General features: G+C 32.8%; 1 protein-coding gene across 3 annotated transcripts; it reads right to left on the reverse strand.

The window, feature by feature from the left end:
- Positions 1 to 73: 73 nt before the first annotated feature.
- On the reverse strand, positions 74 to 16,021 carry ech1 (enoyl CoA hydratase 1, peroxisomal). 3 transcript variants are annotated; one of them, XM_083886391.1, is made up of 10 exons: positions 15,964 to 16,021; positions 11,269 to 11,437; positions 10,911 to 10,999; positions 10,679 to 10,803; positions 7,383 to 7,431; positions 1,944 to 2,008; positions 1,471 to 1,541; positions 979 to 1,050; positions 623 to 773; positions 74 to 535 (listed from the first exon to the last, which is right to left on the reverse strand). In XM_083886391.1, exons 2-10 carry the CDS (start codon positions 11,394 to 11,396, stop codon positions 431 to 433), a joined length of 855 nt encoding a protein of 284 aa, XP_083742517.1. In that variant the 5' UTR covers positions 11,397 to 11,437; positions 15,964 to 16,021; the 3' UTR covers positions 74 to 430. The 3 variants fall into 3 exon arrangements, with proteins under 3 accessions (XP_083742517.1, XP_083742515.1, XP_083742516.1); XM_083886389.1 differs by having other exon boundaries at positions 15,657 to 16,012; XM_083886390.1 differs by having other exon boundaries at positions 1,471 to 1,537; positions 1,940 to 2,008; positions 15,657 to 16,012.
- Between the last annotated feature and the right edge of the window lie 1,268 nt (positions 16,022 to 17,289).

A 17,289-nucleotide genomic window follows, 5' to 3' on the forward strand; every position in this document is an offset into this window, starting at 1 on the left:
TTTTTTTTTTTAAGTTCTCTGAATTAATTTAAATCTGTAAAGTTTTATCAATAAAGCATTTAATTTATTTGAATCCAGTGTTTCACAGAAGTTTATTTAATTAAGCATTAAGGCATTATCAGAACTGTGAAAAAAAACATTACACACTGACGTTAAATCAGATTAAACTTAGCTCGGTCTGGATGTGTTCGTACCTCGACAACCACACAAAAACCCTGGACTATCCCTTTAAGGGTGCATCACTACTGCTCCATCGAGTCACCTGACAGATGAGTGGATGAGCCTGATGTCTGTTAGTGTTCATTCCAGCTGGAGGAGACTGTTGATGTGAACTAAATGAATCACTTTTTAGTTCCTTTGACATTTAAATTACTGTAATGAACCTTCTCGCAGAAAATCCACGAACAGGAAGACGATCTCGGTGATGTTTTTAGAGTTTGGAGAAAGCGACCGTCTTGGGACTCTTCTTCTCCATGGCAGCCTGAGCTGCTTTCATCACATCCTGAGTCTGAAGCATGCCCATGTTCCACGTAGCCTGGAGAAAGAGGGGAACAAGGTGCTGTTGAAATGCACTGACTCAGATTTAGAAAGACTTGGAGATAAGAGATGTTTTTTTTTTTACCATGTAGTCCAGGCCTTCTGCCACACTGTGATCCCTGGAGTAGATCAGGTTGACTTTGGTTCCTTGTACAGCGACAGGACTGCGAGCAGCGATTTCTCCAGCCAGCTCCAGAGCTGCGGTCATCATGGCCGCTTTATCTGCAAACACTCGGCTGCAGAGGAAGTGTCGGGTCAGTAAAAGCACAGGACTTCAGCACGTTCTGAGGGGATGATAACATTATTGTTTGAGTAAATTGTGAAATCTAGAGCTCTATATGCTTGATATTTTGCCCAACGTATTTTTAAAGGGCCCAATGGCAGAAATGATTCAATTAATTTAACGTGTGTGAATGTGTAGATGGACGACAGACGACGTACCTGACTAGTCCGCTGCTCTTCGCTTCATCTGCGTACATCTTCCTTGCCGTCAGAGCCAATTCATTCACTAGACTGGAGAACATGCGACGTGAATCACATGATATTTTTTCTATAAATATCATTTAATAAACTATAACGCTAACTTTCACATGAGCCTTTTGCAGTGCTACTGAAAATCCCATGCGCAGATTTGTACATAATTAATGTAGCATCACATTAAAATCTGTAACATGCCATTTAAATATATTTTTATATATTCATGTATATAATTAAATTTTTTTTCTGAACTTGATTCATTGAGAAAACAATTGTTCCTCATGATCCATTTTTGACATCAATGTCTTAATCTATGATAATATTTAGCATGCTTTTTTAAAAACCTGCACTCATTTCTTAATGCCTTGCTTTACTGTTGTGTTTCCTACATTTTATTGTTTTTGGACAGTTTAAACACAAAGCTTCCCCACGATTTTATCGTAATGTCTGATTTACCTGCGGCTGCCGATGACTTTAGGAAGTCTCTGTAGAGTCCCGACGTCTGCTGCAAGTCCAATATCAACTTCCTGTGAAAACAGACACAGACACTTCAGAATCAGAGCATCACCTGCTTCCTTGACTACAGGAGTGTACAGACACTCACCCTGACGTTTACCCTTCTACTCTTCAAGTACAACTGAATGATGATCTTTCATTACAACTCAAACTAATCAAAATCACAAAAGCTGTAATTTAATTGGTTCTCTTTTTTTGGATTACTCTATGTTCCATGCTGACTTTACAAAAGTGTGGAAACAAATATCTTAAATGTAATAATTCACAACCTTGCACGAAATTTTAGAAGTTAATAGTTTGATGCTATCGATTGTTGCGATGCTAATTCATCTACTAAAGCTATTTTCCCGCAAATCGTTCAACCTTATTGCCGTGTTTCAAAAGGTAAGAAAAGCGGATGAACGTGTACTCGCCTTCACCTGGAACCAGGAGTCCTGAGAGCACAGGCGGATGTCGCAGGCTGTGATCAGGTCCACACCTGCAGCAAAGCAGAGCATCCACATTTGAGTCAACATGACGATAACAGCAACGTCTGAAACCTTTAAAGTTGTGCACACTGACTGGTGCCTTGTGTTACAGTGAGCGACCTCAACCTGTATCACAAAGCCACAGGCTTCAAAATATGTGTGATCTTTAACAAACAATAATCCAACAATGTTAGCGGTTAAGTGCATGTTTAAACTTGTGTGTGTGTGTGTGTGTTCTTGTACTTGCGGCATGCTGAGGACCAGTGAGGGTTTTTAACCAACAAAGTGAGGTTATTTTTACGGAGTGAGGACATTTTGGACGGTCCTCACTTTGTTTTTATTGAAATCACTTCCTGAGGTTGCTATAACATGCTATACTCAATTTGTAAAAAAGGGTTTTTGGGGAATTTTGGACGACATAGTATAGTATGACGTTTTTGTCAAATTTTGGACAAAAACGTCATACTGTAAAGTTGAATTTTTGGTAAAAAAAATTCAACTTTTTGACGACATAGTATAGTATGACTTTTTTGTCAAATGTTGGATGACATAGTATAGTATGACTTTATTGTCAAATTTTGGACCAAAAATTTTGGGTCAAATTTTTTTTCAAATTTTGGACGACATAGTATAGTATGACGTTTTTGTCAAATTTTGGACCAAACATTTTTGGTAAAAAAATTTCAACTTTTTGACGACATAGTATAGTATGACTTTTTTGTCAAATGTTGGATGACATAGTATAGTATGACTTTATTGTCAAATGTTGGATGACATAGTATAGTATGACTTTATTGTCAAATTTTGGACCAAAAATGTTGGGTCAAATTTTTTTTCAAATTTTGGACGACATAGTATAGTATGACGTTTGTGTCAAATTTTGGACCAAACATTTTTGGTAAAAAAAAATTTCAACTTTTTGACGACATAGTATAGTATGACTTTTTTGTCAAATGTTTGATGACATAGTATAGTATGACTTTATTGTCAAATTTTGGACCAAAAATGTTGGGTCAAATTTTTTTTCAAATTTTGGATGACAGTATAGTATGACGTTTGTGTCAAATTTTGGACCAAACATTTTTGGTAAAATTTTTTTTCAACTTTTTGACGACATAGTATAGTATGACTTTTTTGTCAAATGTTGGATGACATAGTATAGTATGACTTTATTGTCAAATTTTGGACCAAAAATTTTGGGTCAAATTTTTTTTCAAATTTTGGACGACATAGTATAGTATGACGTTTTTGTCAAATTTTGGACCAAACATTTTTGGTAAAAAAATTTCAACTTTTTGACGACATAGTATAGTATGACTTTTTTGTCAAATGTTGGATGACATAGTATAGTATGACTTTTTTGTCAAATGTTGGATGACATAGTATAGTATGACTTTATTGTCAAATTTTGGACCAAAAATGTTGGGTCAAATTTCTTTTCAAATTTTGGACGACATAGTATAGTATGACTTTTGTCAAATTTTGGGTCAAATCTTTTTTTTTTTAATTTTTGGATGACATAGTATAGTATGACGTTTTTGTAAAATTTTGGACCAAAACATTTTTGGTAAAAAAATTTCAACTTTTTGACGACATAGTATAGTATGACTTTTTTGTCAAATGTTGGATGACATAGTATAGTATGACTTTATTGTCAAATGTTGGATGACATAGTATAGTATGACTTTATTGTCAAATTTTGGACCAAAAATGTTGGGTCAATTTTTTTTTCAAATTTTGGACGACATAGTATAGTATGACGTTTGTGTCAAATTTTGGACCAAACATTTTTGGTAAAAAAAATGTTCAACTTTTTGACGACATAGTATAGTATGACTTTATTGTCAAATTTTGGACCAAAAATGTTGGGTCAAATTTTTTTTCAAATTTTGGACGACATAGTATAGTATGACGTTTTTGTCAAATTTTGGACCAAACATTTTTGGTAAAAAAAAATTTCAACTTTTTGACGACATAGTATAGTATGACTTTTTTGTCAAATGTTGGATGACATAGTATAGTATGACTTTATTGTCAAATGTTGGATGACATAGTATAGTATGACTTTATTGTCAAATTTTGGACCAAAAATGTTGGGTCAATTTTTTTTTCAAATTTTGGACGACATAGTATAGTATGACGTTTGTGTCAAATTTTGGACCAAACATTTTTGGTAAAAAAAATTTCAACTTTTTGACGACATAGTATAGTATGACTTTTTTGTCAAATGTTGGATGACATAGTATAGTATGACTTTATTGTCAAATGTTGGATGACATAGTATAGTATGACTTTATTGTCAAATGTTGGATGACATAGTATAGTATGACTTTATTGTCAAATTTTGGACCAAAAATGTTGGGTCAAATTTTTTTTCAAATTTTGGACGACATAGTATAGTATGACGTTTGTGTCAAATTTTGGACCAAACATTTTTGGTAAAAAAATGTTTCAACTTTTTGACGACATAGTATAGTATGACTTTATTGTCAAATTTTGGACCAAAAATGTTGGGTCAAATTTTTTTTCAAATTTTGGACGACATAGTATAGTATGACGTTTTTGTCAAATTTTGGACCAAACATTTTTGGTAAAAAAATTTCAACTTTTTGACGACATAGTATAGTATGACTTTTTTGTCAAATGTTGGATGACATAGTATAGTATGACTTTATTGTCAAATGTTGGATGACATAGTATAGTATGACTTTATTGTCAAATTTTGGACCAAAAATGTTGGGTCAATTTTTTTTTCAAATTTTGGACGACATAGTATAGTATGACGTTTGTGTCAAATTTTGGACCAAACATTTTTGGTAAAAAAAATGTTCAACTTTTTGACGACATAGTATAGTATGACTTTATTGTCAAATTTTGGACCAAAAATGTTGGGTCAAATTTTTTTTCAAATTTTGGACGACATAGTATAGTATGACGTTTTTGTCAAATTTTGGACCAAACATTTTTGGTAAAAAAAAATTTCAACTTTTTGACGACATAGTATAGTATGACTTTTTTGTCAAATGTTGGATGACATAGTATAGTATGACTTTATTGTCAAATGTTGGATGACATAGTATAGTATGACTTTATTGTCAAATGTTGGATGACATAGTATAGTATGACTTTATTGTCAAATTTTGGACCAAAAATGTTGGGTCAATTTTTTTTTCAAATTTTGGATGACAGTATAGTATGACGTTTGTGTCAAATTTTGGACCAAACATTTTTGGTAAAATTTTTTTTCAACTTTTTGACGACATAGTATAGTATGACTTTTTTGTCAAATGTTGGATGACATAGTATAGTATGACTTTATTGTCAAATTTTGGACCAAAAATGTTGAGTCAAATTTTTTTTCAAATTTTGGACGACAAAGTATAGTATGACGTTTTTGTCAAATTTTGGACCAAACATTTTTGGTAAAAAAAAATTTCAATTTTTGACGACATAGTATAGTATGACTTTTTTGTCAAATGTTGGATGACATAGTATAGTATGACTTTATTGTCAAATGTTGGATGACATAGTATAGTATGACTTTTTTGTCAAATGTTGGATGACATAGTATAGTATGACTTAATTGTCAAATTTTGGACCAAAAATGTTGGGTCAAATTTTTTTTCAAATTTTGGACGACACAGTATAGTATGACGTTTTTGTCAAATTTTGGACCAAAGATTTTGGGTAATTTTTTTTTTTTCAAATTTTGGACGACATAGTATATAGTATGACGTTTGTCAAATTTTGGGTCAAATCTTTTTTTTTCAAATTTTTGGATGACATAGTATAGTATGACGTTTTTGTAAAATTTTGGACCAAAACATTTTTGGTAAAAAAAAATTTCAACTTTTTGACGACATAGTATAGTATGACGTTTGTGTCAAATTTTGGACCAAACATTTTTGGTAAAAAAAAATTTCAACTTTTTGACGACATAGTATAGTATGACTTTTTTGTCAAATGTTGGATGACATAGTATAGTATGACTTTATTGTCAAATTTTGGACCAAAAATGTTGGGTCAAATTTTTTTTCAAATTTTGGACGACATAGTATAGTATGACGTTTGTGTCAAATTTTGGACCAAACATTTTTGGTAAAAAAAAATTTCAACTTTTTGACGACATAGGATTGTATGACTTTTATGTCAAATGTTGGATGACATAGTATAGTATGACTTTATTGTCAAATGTTGGATGACATAGTATAGTATGACTTTATTGTCAAATTTTGGACCAAAAATGTTGGGTCAAATTTTTTTTCAAATTTTGGACGACATAGTATAGTATGACGTTTTTGTCAAATTTTGGACCAAAGATTTTGGGTATTTTTTTTTTTTCCAAATTTTGGACGACAGTATATAGTATGACGTTTGTCAAATTTTGGGTCAAATCTTTTTTTTTCAAATTTTTGGATGACATAGTATAGTATGACGTTTTTGTAAAATTTTGGACCAAAACATTTTTGGTAAAAAAAAATTTCAACTTTTTGACGACATAGTATAGTATGAATTTATTGTCAAATGTTGGATGACATAGTATAGTATGACTTTATTGTCAAATTTTGGACCAAAAATGTTGGGTCAAATTTTTTTTCAAATTTTGGACGACATAGTATAGTATGACGTTTTTGTCAAATTTTGGACCAAACATTTAAGGTAAAAAAATTATTCAACTTTTTGACAACATAGTATAGTATGACTTTTTTTGTCAAATGTTGGATGACATAGTATAGTATGACGTTTTTGTCAAATTTTGGACCAAAGATTTTGGGTAATTTTTTTTTTTTCAAATTTTGGATGACAGTAAAGTATGACGTTTTTGTCCTATTTTGGACCAAAAATAATTTAAAAAATCAAAAAAGTTTTCCAGCCCTTTTTGCTCTGGGGCTCCACCTGCAGACATTTTATGGTACTACACCCAGTAGTTCTTTATAGATGTCATTCATGAAGTAGATATTTGTAATTGTGTTGAAATATAAAGTGGTAGAGTGGTCCTCAGTATGCAGCAAGTACAAGAATGTGTGTGTGTGTGTGTGGTTGTAGGAGTCACAAAGTCAGCTTAGTCTGCTAAGAACCCTGCAGAGCTAAAACCTAAACATATATCAAAGGTATTTTACCATTTTCTCGACGGTCTTTTCTGACTGTAAAGCCTTTTGTCCAGTGGCTAAAACCTGTTTTACCTGGTGGTGTCATGTGCTGTGTCGGAATCCTTCAAACAACCACAGCACACACTCTGAACTGTCACTATGAATCACATACGAGGCAGATTCACTAACCATGATGCTCTAAAGTGTGATGTATGAAAGCTGTAAATCTGGCTCACACAATACTCTGACTTATACTCCTGCTTCTAAAAAGTGAGCTCTAATTTTGACGTCCCACCTCCTCCGATGCAGGCTCCGTGTACAGCCACCACCACAGGCTTTGGACACTGTGAGAAAGGAGAAAACACAGCAACAAACGGACATTTTGAGTGCTCAATCACAATCATGGACGTGAATTAAAGACATTTTTGATTAGTCTGTGGAGGAGTTTGATTGATTTGCTGTTTTGAGCCTCTGAAAAGAAACAATATTCAAAATTTGACCATTTAAAGAAAAAAAAGAAAAAATTGGTCCAAAATTTGACAACAATATCATACTCTACTATGTTGTCTCAAATGTGGCATTTTTCTTTTAGAAAAAAACATTTTTGGTTCAAAATTTGACAAAAAGTCATTCTGTCATCCAAAATTTGACAAAAACGACATACGATACTGTGTCGTCCAAAATTTGACCTTTAAAAAAAAGAAAAGAAAAAAATGATGTTTTGGTCCAAAATTGGACAAAAACATTATACTGTACTATGTTGTCCAAAATGTGACCATTAAAAAAAAAATATATATATATTTTCTTTTGGTCCAAAATTTGACAAAAACCACATACTATACTATGTCGTCCAAAATTTGACCTTTAAAACAAATAAAAAATGTTTTGGTCCAAAATTTGACAAAAACGACATACTATACTATGTTGTCCAAAATTTGACCTTTAAAAAAAAAAAAAAAAAAAGAAATGTTTTGGTCCAAAATTGGACAAAAACAATACTATACTATGTTGTCCAAAATGTGACCATTAAAAAAAATATATATATAATATATATATTATATATATATATATATATATTTTCTTTTGGTCCAAAATTTGACAAAAATGTCATACTATAATATGTCGTCCAAAATTTGACATTTAAAAAAAAAAATGTTTTGGTCCAAAATTTGACAAAAATGACATACTATACTATGTCGTCGAAAATTTGACCTTTAAAAAAAAGAAAAGAAAAAAATGATGTTTTGGTCCAAAATTGGACAAAAACATTATACTGTACTATGTTGTCCAAAATGTGACCATTAAAAAAAAAATATATATATATTTTCTTTTGGTCCAAAATTTGACAAAAACCACATACTATACTATGTCGTCCAAAATTTGACCTTTAAAACAAATAAAAAATGTTTTGGTCCAAAATTTGACAAAAACGACATACTATACTATGTTGTCCAAAATTTGACCTTTAAAAAAAAAAAAAAAAAAAGAAATGTTTTGGTCCAAAATTGGACAAAAACATAATACTATACTATGTTGTCCAAAATGTGACCATTAAAAAAAATATATATATAATATATATATTATATATATATATATATATATTTTCTTTTGGTCCAAAATTTGACAAAAATGTCATACTATAATATGTCGTCCAAAATTTGACCTTTAAAAAAAAAAATGTTTTGGTCCAAAATTTGACAAAAATGACATACTATACTATGTCGTCGAAAATTTGACCTTTAAAAAAAAGAAAAGAAAAAAATGATGTTTTGGTCCAAAATTGGACAAAAACATTATACTGTACTATGTTGTCCAAAATGTGACCATTAAAAAAAAAATATATATATATTTTCTTTTGGTCCAAAATTTGACAAAAACGACATACTATACTATGTCGTCCAAAATTTGACCTTTAAAACAAATAAAAAATGTTTTGGTCCAAAATTTGACAAAAACGACATACTATACTATGTCGTCCAAAATTTGACCTTTAAAACAAATAAAAAATGTTTTGGTCCAAAATTTGACAAAAACGACATACTATACTATGTTGTCCAAAATTTGACCTTTAAAAAAAAAAAAAAAAAAAAAGAAATGTTTTGGTCCAAAATTGGACAAAAACATTATACCATACTATGTTGTCCAAAATGTGACCATTAAAAAAAAAAATATATATATATATATATATGTATATATGTATATATATACATATATATATATATATATATATATATATATATATATATTTTTTTTCTTTTGGTCCAAAATTTGACAAAAACGACAAACTATACTATGTCGTCCAAAATTTGACCTTTAAAAATAAAGAAATGTTTTGGTGCAAAATTTGACAAACGCGTCATACTATACTATGTCGTCCAAAATTTGACCTTTAAAAAAGAAAAAAAAATGTTTTGGTCCAAAATTGGACTAAAACTTTATACTATACTATGTTGTCCAAAATGTGACCATTAAAAAAAATAAAAAATATATATATTTATATATATTTTCTTTTGGTCCAAAATTTGACAAAAACGACATACTATACTATGTCGTCCAAAATTTGACCTTTAAAAAAAAAAAAGGTTTTGGTCCAAAATTTGACAAAAATGACATACTATACTATGTCGTCGAAAATTTGACCTTTAAAAAAAAAAAAAAAGAAAAAATGATGTTTTGGTCCAAAATTGGACAAAAACATTATACTATACTATGTTGTCCAAAATGTGACCATTAAAAAAAAACATATATATATATATTTTCTTTTGGTCCAAAATTTGACAAAAACGACATACTATACTATGTCGTCCAAAATTTGACCTTTAAAACAAATAAAAAATGTTTTGGTCCAAAATTTGACAAAAACGACATACTATACTATGTTGTCCAAAATTTGACCTTTAAAAAAAAAAAAAAAAAAAAAGAAATGTTTTGGTCCAAAATTGGACTAAAACTTTATACTATACTATGTTGTCCAAAATGTGACCATTAAAAAAAAAATTATATATATATATATATATATTTTCTTTTGGTCCAAAATTTGACAAAAACGACATACTATACTATGTCGTCCAAAATTTGACCTTTACAAATTTTTTTTTTTAAAATGTTTCGGTCCAAAATTGGACAAAACATAATACTATACTATGTCGTCCAAAATGTGACCTTTAAAAAAAAAATAAAAAAATGTTTTGGTCCAATTTTGGACCAAAACATTTTTTTATTTTTTATAATATATATTATATTATATATTATTATAATATATTATACTATATATACTATGTTGTCCAAAATGTGACCTTTAAAAAAACAAAAAAAAATGTTTTGGTCCAAAATTGGACAAAAACATTATACTATATATACTATGTTGTCCTAAATGTGACCATTAAAATTTTTTTTGACAAAAACAACATATGACAAAATGCCATACTACTACTGTAAATTTGTGGCTTAATCCAGGGTCAAATTTCACCTTTTCACATAAGACAAGTGATGTCATGATTGTTAAAGTGGTTTGTAACACATTTTCCTGTGCGGTGACAAAATCAGAAGAGCTTTTTGTCGATCACTTTACACAGACTTTAAAACACAAACCTTCTCTATGACGGAAAATGTCTCTTGATACTTGGCGATTATTCTTCGCAGGTTCCAGGAGACTCTGGCCGTGTCGTCCCCCTGTGGCTGGAGTATGTCGCCGGCCATATCCATCAGGTCGATACCTGGAGGGTAAAGCAGTCAGTCACTCTGTCACTAAAAACAGAGCCATTAATAGCGATAATAATAATAATGATGATAATAATAAAGACGACAACTGCCTGAAACCTACCAGCTGTGAAGATCTTCCCTGCTGCAGAAACCAGCACCACTCTGCAGTCCGGGTCTGCTGTGATCTCATTAAAACAGTCCACCATCTCACTTGGAGAAAAGCACACAAACTGTGGTATTAATACTTCAACATAATACCTTTAGATACATTCATTTGTTTTCTTTGGAACATTAATATTCAGATTTCTCATGTTTGTCAAATGTATTTTTATCAAGTTTAATGATTCAGTGTTGATTCTTCATTAAGAATGAGCCAATATCAAATGTTAACTGTGTAATGAGATCAAAACATTTATTTATTATAATTTTTTATAATAAAAGATTTCTGGAGGCTTTAATGTAAAAGAGCTTCTTCCTGCCTCCAGAAGGCTTTGTTCATGGCATTGAGTTTCTCAGGCCGGTGAAGCTCCACGTGTGTGATGTTCTCTGCTGGGTGACTGATGGCCAGGGTGGTGTAAGGAGAGGTGGGAGCAGCTGAGGACGACATGGCCCTGACGGCAGACTGAGCGGGCGTCCACAGGCCCCTGTCTGAGAGAACATGTACAGAACAATTATAAAGAAAAAGAAAAGAAAGAATAATTATTAGTCAATGTCATTATTTAAGTCGTGGGTGTGTTTCATTTGTTTTAAACCAGAAAACAGCTGGAACAAAATTACACAATACACTACATATACTTAGATTGTGTGGACTTAAACAGATACTTTCTGTTTTTGAGAATAAAGTCAGCTCACAATCAAATTGCATCAGGGCAAATGGATCATTACCTGAATTTCAAAAATTCATTAAAATTATTCCTTAAGAGGTTTGCAAATATTTTCAACGGATCCTTGTTTGGGGCGATGACGACTATAATGATGGTAAATTTCAAGTCATTCCAAGATACTTTTTGTTTTTGAGAAGAAAGTCAGCTCACTGTCAAAGTGCATCAGGGCAAATGGATCATTACCTGAATTTCAAAAATTCATTAAAATTATTCCTTTAGAGATATGCAGATATTTTCAACAGATCCTTGTTCAGGACGATGCCGACTATAATGATGGTAAATTTCAAGTCATTCCAAGATACTTTTTGTTTTTGAGAAGAAAGTCATCTCACTGTCAAAGTGCATCAGGGCAAATGGATCATTTCCTGAATTTCAAAAATTCATTCAAATTATTCCTAAAGAGGTGTGCAAATATTTTCAACGGATCCTTGTTCAGGGCGATGCCGACTATTATGATGGTAAATTTCCAGTCATTCAGAGATACTTTTTGTTTTTGAGAAGAAAGTCAGCTCACTGTCAAAGTGCATCAGGGCAAATGGATCATTACCTGAATTTCAAAAATTCATTAAAATTATTCCTTACGAGGTTTGCAAATATTTTCAACAGATCCTTGTTTGGGGCAATGTCGACTCTTATGATGGTAAATTTCAAGTCATTCCAAGATACTTTTTGTTTTCGAGAAGAAAGTCAGCTCACTGTCAAAGTGCAATGGATCATTACCTGAATTTCAAAAATTCATTAAAATTATTCCTTACGAGGTTTGCAAATATTTTCAACAGATCCTTGTTCAGGACGATGCCGACTATAATGATGGTAAATTTCAAGTCATTCCAAGATACTTTTTGTTTTTGAGAAAAATCAGCTCTGTCAAAGTGCATCAGAGCAAATGGATAATTTCTTGAATTTCAAAAATTCATTCAAATTTTTCCTAAAGAGGTTTGCAAATATTTTCATCGGATCCTTGTTCAGGGCGATGCCGACTATTATGATGGTAAATTTCAAGTCATTCAGAGATATTTTTTGTTTTTGAGAAGAAAGTCAGCTCACTTTTTAAGTGTATCAGGGCAAATGGATCATTTCCTGAATTTCAAAAATTCATGAAAATTATTCCTTAAGAGGTTTGCAAATATTTTCAGCGCATCCTTGTTCAGGACGATGCCGACTATTATGATGGTAAATTTCAAGTCATTCCAAGATACTTTTTGTTTTTGAGAAGAAAGTCAGCTCACTGTCAAAGTGCATCAAAAGTGCAATGGATCATTTCCTGAATTTCAAAAATTCATGAAAATTATTCCTTAAGAGGTTTGCAAATATTTTCAGCGCATCCTTGTTCAGGGCGATGCCGACTATTATGATGGTAAATTTCAAGTCATTCAGAGATACTTTTTGTTTTTGAGAAGAAAGTCAGCTCACTGTCAAAGTGCGTCAGGGCAAATGGATCATTACCTGAATTTCAAAAATTCATTAAAATTATTCCTTACGAGGTTTGCAAATATTTTCAACAGATCCTTGTTCAGGACGATGCCGACTATAATGATGGTAAATTTCAAGTCATTCCAAGATACTTTTTGTTTTTGAGAAAAATCAGCTCTGTCAAAGTGCATCAGAGCAAATGGATAATTTCTTGAATTTCAAAAATTCATTCAAATTTTTCCTAAAGAGGTTTGCAAATATTTTCATCGGATCCTTGTTCAGGGCGATGCCGACTATTATGATGGTAAATTTCAAGTCATTCAGAGATATTTTTTGTTTTTGAGAAGAAAGTCAGCTCACTTTTTAAGTGTATCAGGGCAAATGGATCATTTCCTGAATTTCAAAAATTCATGAAAATTATTCCTTAAGAGGTTTGCAAATATTTTCAGCGCATCCTTGTTCAGGGCGATGCCGACTATTATGATGGTAAATTTCAAGTCATTCAGAGATACTTTTTGTTTTTGAGAAGAAAGTCAGCTCACTGTCAAAGTGCGTCAGGGCAAATGGATCATTACCTGAATTTCAAAAATTCATTAAAATTATTCCTTACGAGGTTTGCAAATATTTTCAACAGGTCCTTGTTCAGGGCGATGAAGACCATTATGATGGTAAATTTCAAGTCATTCTGAGATACTTTTTGTTTTTGAGAAGAAAGTCAGTTCACTGTCAAAGTGCATCAAAAGTGCAATGGATCATTACCTGAATTTCAAAAATTCATGAAAATTATTCCTTAAAAGGTTTGCAAATATTTTCAGCGCATCCTTGTTCAGGGCGATGCCGACTATTATGATGGTAAATTTCAAGTCATTCAGAGATACTTTTTGTTTTTGAGAAGAAAGTCAGCTCACTGTCCAAGTGCGTCAGGGCAAATGGATCATTTCCTGAACTTCAAAAATTCATTAAAATTATTCCTTACGAGGTTTGCAAATATTTTCAACAGATCCTTGTTCAGGACGATGCCGACTATAATGATGGTAAATTTCAAGTCATTCCAAGATACTTTTTGTTTTTGAGAAAAATCAGCTCTGTCAAAGTGCATCAGTGCAAATGGATAATTTCTTGAATTTCAAAAATTCATTCAAATTATTCCTAAAGAGGTTTGCAAATATTTTCATCGGATCCTTGTTCAGTGCGATGCCGACTATTATGATGGTAAATTTCAAGTCATTCAGAGATATTTTTTGTTTTTGAGAAGAAAGTCAGCTCACTTTTTAAGTGTATCAGGGCAAATGGATCATTTCCTGAATTTCAAAAATTCATTAAAATTATTCCTTACGAGGTTTGCAAATATTTTCAACGGATCCTTGTTCAGGATGATGACGAATATTATGATGGTGAATTTCAAGTCATTCCGTGATACTTTTTGTTTTCGAGAAGAAAGTCAGCTCACTGTCAAAGTGCACAGGGCAAATGGATCATTTCCTGAATTTCAAAAATTCATTAAAATTATTCCTTAAGAGGTTTGCAAATATTTTCAACAGGTCCTTGTTCAGGGCGATGAAGACCATTATGATGGTAAATTTCAAGTCATTCTGAGATACTTTTTGTTTTTGAGAAGAAAGTCAGCTCACTGTCAAAGTGCATCAGGGCAAATGGATCATTACCTGAATTTCAAAAATTAATTAAAATTATTCCTTAAGAGGTTTGCAAATATTTTCAACGGATCCTTGTTCAGGGCGATGCCGACTCTTATGATGGTAAATTTCAAGTCATTCTGAGATACTTTTTGTTTTTGAGAAGAAAGTCAGCTCACTGTCAAAGTGCATCAGGGCAAATGGATCATTACCTGAATTTCAAAAATTAATTAAAATTATTCCTTAAGAGGTTTGCAAATATTTTCAACGGATCCTTGTTCAGGGCGATGCCGACTCTTATGATGGTAAATTTCAAGTCATTCAGAGATACTTCTTGTTTTTGAGAAGAAAGTCAGCTCACTGTCAAAGTGCATCAGGGCAAATGGATCATTACCTGAATTTCAAAAATTCATTTAAATTATTCCTGAAGAGGTTTGCAAATATTTTCAACGGATCCTTGTTCAGGACGATGAAGACCATTATGATGGTAAATTTCAAGTCATGGTCCCTAAATGAGACATCGGAAGTCAAGAGCGATGGGTCGGACATTGAACAAGCCGCGGTCGTGCACCTATCCCACGGTGGAGCCGGAGTTTGGTGCCGCTGGATCTGGAGCGAATGTCCGTTGAATATCCAACCTGAAACTAATTTCACCGCGGTCCTGGACCGGAGCCCAACAGAAGATAACACAAGAGGACAAGACTGAGCTGTGGCGACCCCTACAGGGGAAAAACGAGTTGTGAAGTACCGTGTAAGCGGCTTCACCTTTCACCCACATAAGATACACAATATCGTCTGTTTCGCAAAGTTCTGAGAGTCTTCGTTTACACGTCAACAACGAGCCAACAGACGTGATCGTCCTCAACAGTAGTCACACACTTTTATATCAGTAAACACCACAAACAACAAACAACAACACAAACCACTGACACTTACGTCTGGTTAAAGTTGATCTGACAAGAGCGGACAACATCGCAGCGTCACTGGTCAAAGTGTCAAAGTGTGTAAAGATCGATTATAAAACCGCAGCAGCTTCACCTGCTTCTCTCCGTCACTGATGTTCGCCGCGAATGAATTGCTGGCTATATGATGCTAGCCGCTATATGATGCTAGCCGCTAGCTAATAAACTAACTTCGGCTAAAGTTCTCTACGGGTTAAACTGCGACAAACGCACACAGACAGATACACGGACTCGTTGAACATTACACTGACCGAACAGTAACAAAATGTGTCTTAAGTCACCTTTAGTTTGCTAGGCTACGCTAGCTTAGCTTTGGCATATGACGTCCGGAGAAACGCGACCACGTTCAGTGTTGACATAGATCTCGCGAGAGAAACAAGAAACAGGTGTCGTGCCAATGTAAGTATCCCCGATAGAAAGTGTTTCCCCTGGCCGCGGATGCGGAGAAACAGTGGTGCGCTGGCTATAATAAAACTAACAACAATTGCATTGTTTCATGATTTATTTTATGTATACTTCACATAGTATCCTAACCTTAGGTATTATGAACAACTTTCTTCTATTCTAGCCAAAGATATGGGGGGAAACACATTATTTCAGACTGTTTACCTGTCTGCCATAATTTGTATCCCCCCATATCTTTGGCTAGAATAGAAGAAAGTTGTTCATAATCCCAGAGGTTATAGAGTAGTATGTGAAGTATACATGAAATAAATCATTTGATGATCAGGTTTCATCTGTCCATTTTGAGGCGGGGATACAAATTATGGCAGACAGGTAAACAGTCTGAAATAATGTGTTTCCCCCCATATCTTTGGCTAGAATAGAAGAAAGCTGTTCTTAATACCAGAGGTTATAGAGTAGTATGTGAAGTTTACATAAAATAAATCATTAAACAATTTTTTATTGGTTTTAATTTATTTGGGTGAAAGCAAGCGCCCAACTGTTTCTCCGCCTCCGCGGCCAGGGGAAACACTTTCTGTCGGGGATACTTACATTGGCACGACACCAGACCCATAAAAACGAGCCCAAAACAAGCAACCCCTCTCTTTTTGTCTATCTCTAAACAAAAGCTTCACGAGTTTGACCACAAGAGTGACTTAAACCAGTATTTAACATTTAACTGAATTGTGAGACGAACGAATCGTTTCAGTGAGATGTTCAGTTCAATTCGTTCACCCAAACAACATAAGCAACTACACTTCAGCGAAAAGCCCAACTAAAATACAATAATACAGTATGAAAATAAAAACCGTATGATATTGTCGCGTTACTGATTAAAATGGTCATAAATTACCCCAATGATTGGAACACCAAACTCTGAAAACATTTCTCCAATACTCACATTGAGAAATGAGTTAGGTGCAGAACATTGAGCGAATAGAACAAGTGTCTTCTGCAGCTCAGATCAATAAAAACAAAATGTCTCCACTGACACAGTGACTGCAAGTGCAGCCGTGTTAAGTCATCAACAGTGACTGTGCTTCATTTCCTGAAAGCTGTTTTAAGTCACAGCTGAGGTAAATATGAATTAAAATGTGTGCTTAACCTCTATATTTAAACATTGATCTTTCAAGCTTAACACTTTGTGTGCATCAAAAACACTT

The sequence above is a fragment of the Microchirus variegatus genome (assembly GCF_963457635.1).
Source record: "Microchirus variegatus genome assembly, chromosome: 3".
Taxonomy (NCBI): domain Eukaryota; kingdom Metazoa; phylum Chordata; class Actinopteri; order Pleuronectiformes; family Soleidae; genus Microchirus; species Microchirus variegatus.

What these genes read in the sequence shown, in the direction of transcription:
- ech1 (XM_083886389.1), bottom strand. Translation starts at nt 15,693, where the DNA reads ATGTTGTCCGCTCTTGTCAGATCAACTTTAACCAGAC. An exon ending in CGGAGCCTGCATCGGAGGAG is followed by an intron (nt 2,009 to 7,382) that starts GTGGGACGTCAA and finishes GCTTTGCTGCAG; the next exon opens with GTGTGGACCTGATCACAGCC. An exon ending in AAGAGCAGCGGACTAGTCAG is followed by an intron (nt 774 to 978) that starts GTACGTCGTCTG and finishes CTTCCTCTGCAG; the next exon opens with CCGAGTGTTTGCAGATAAAG.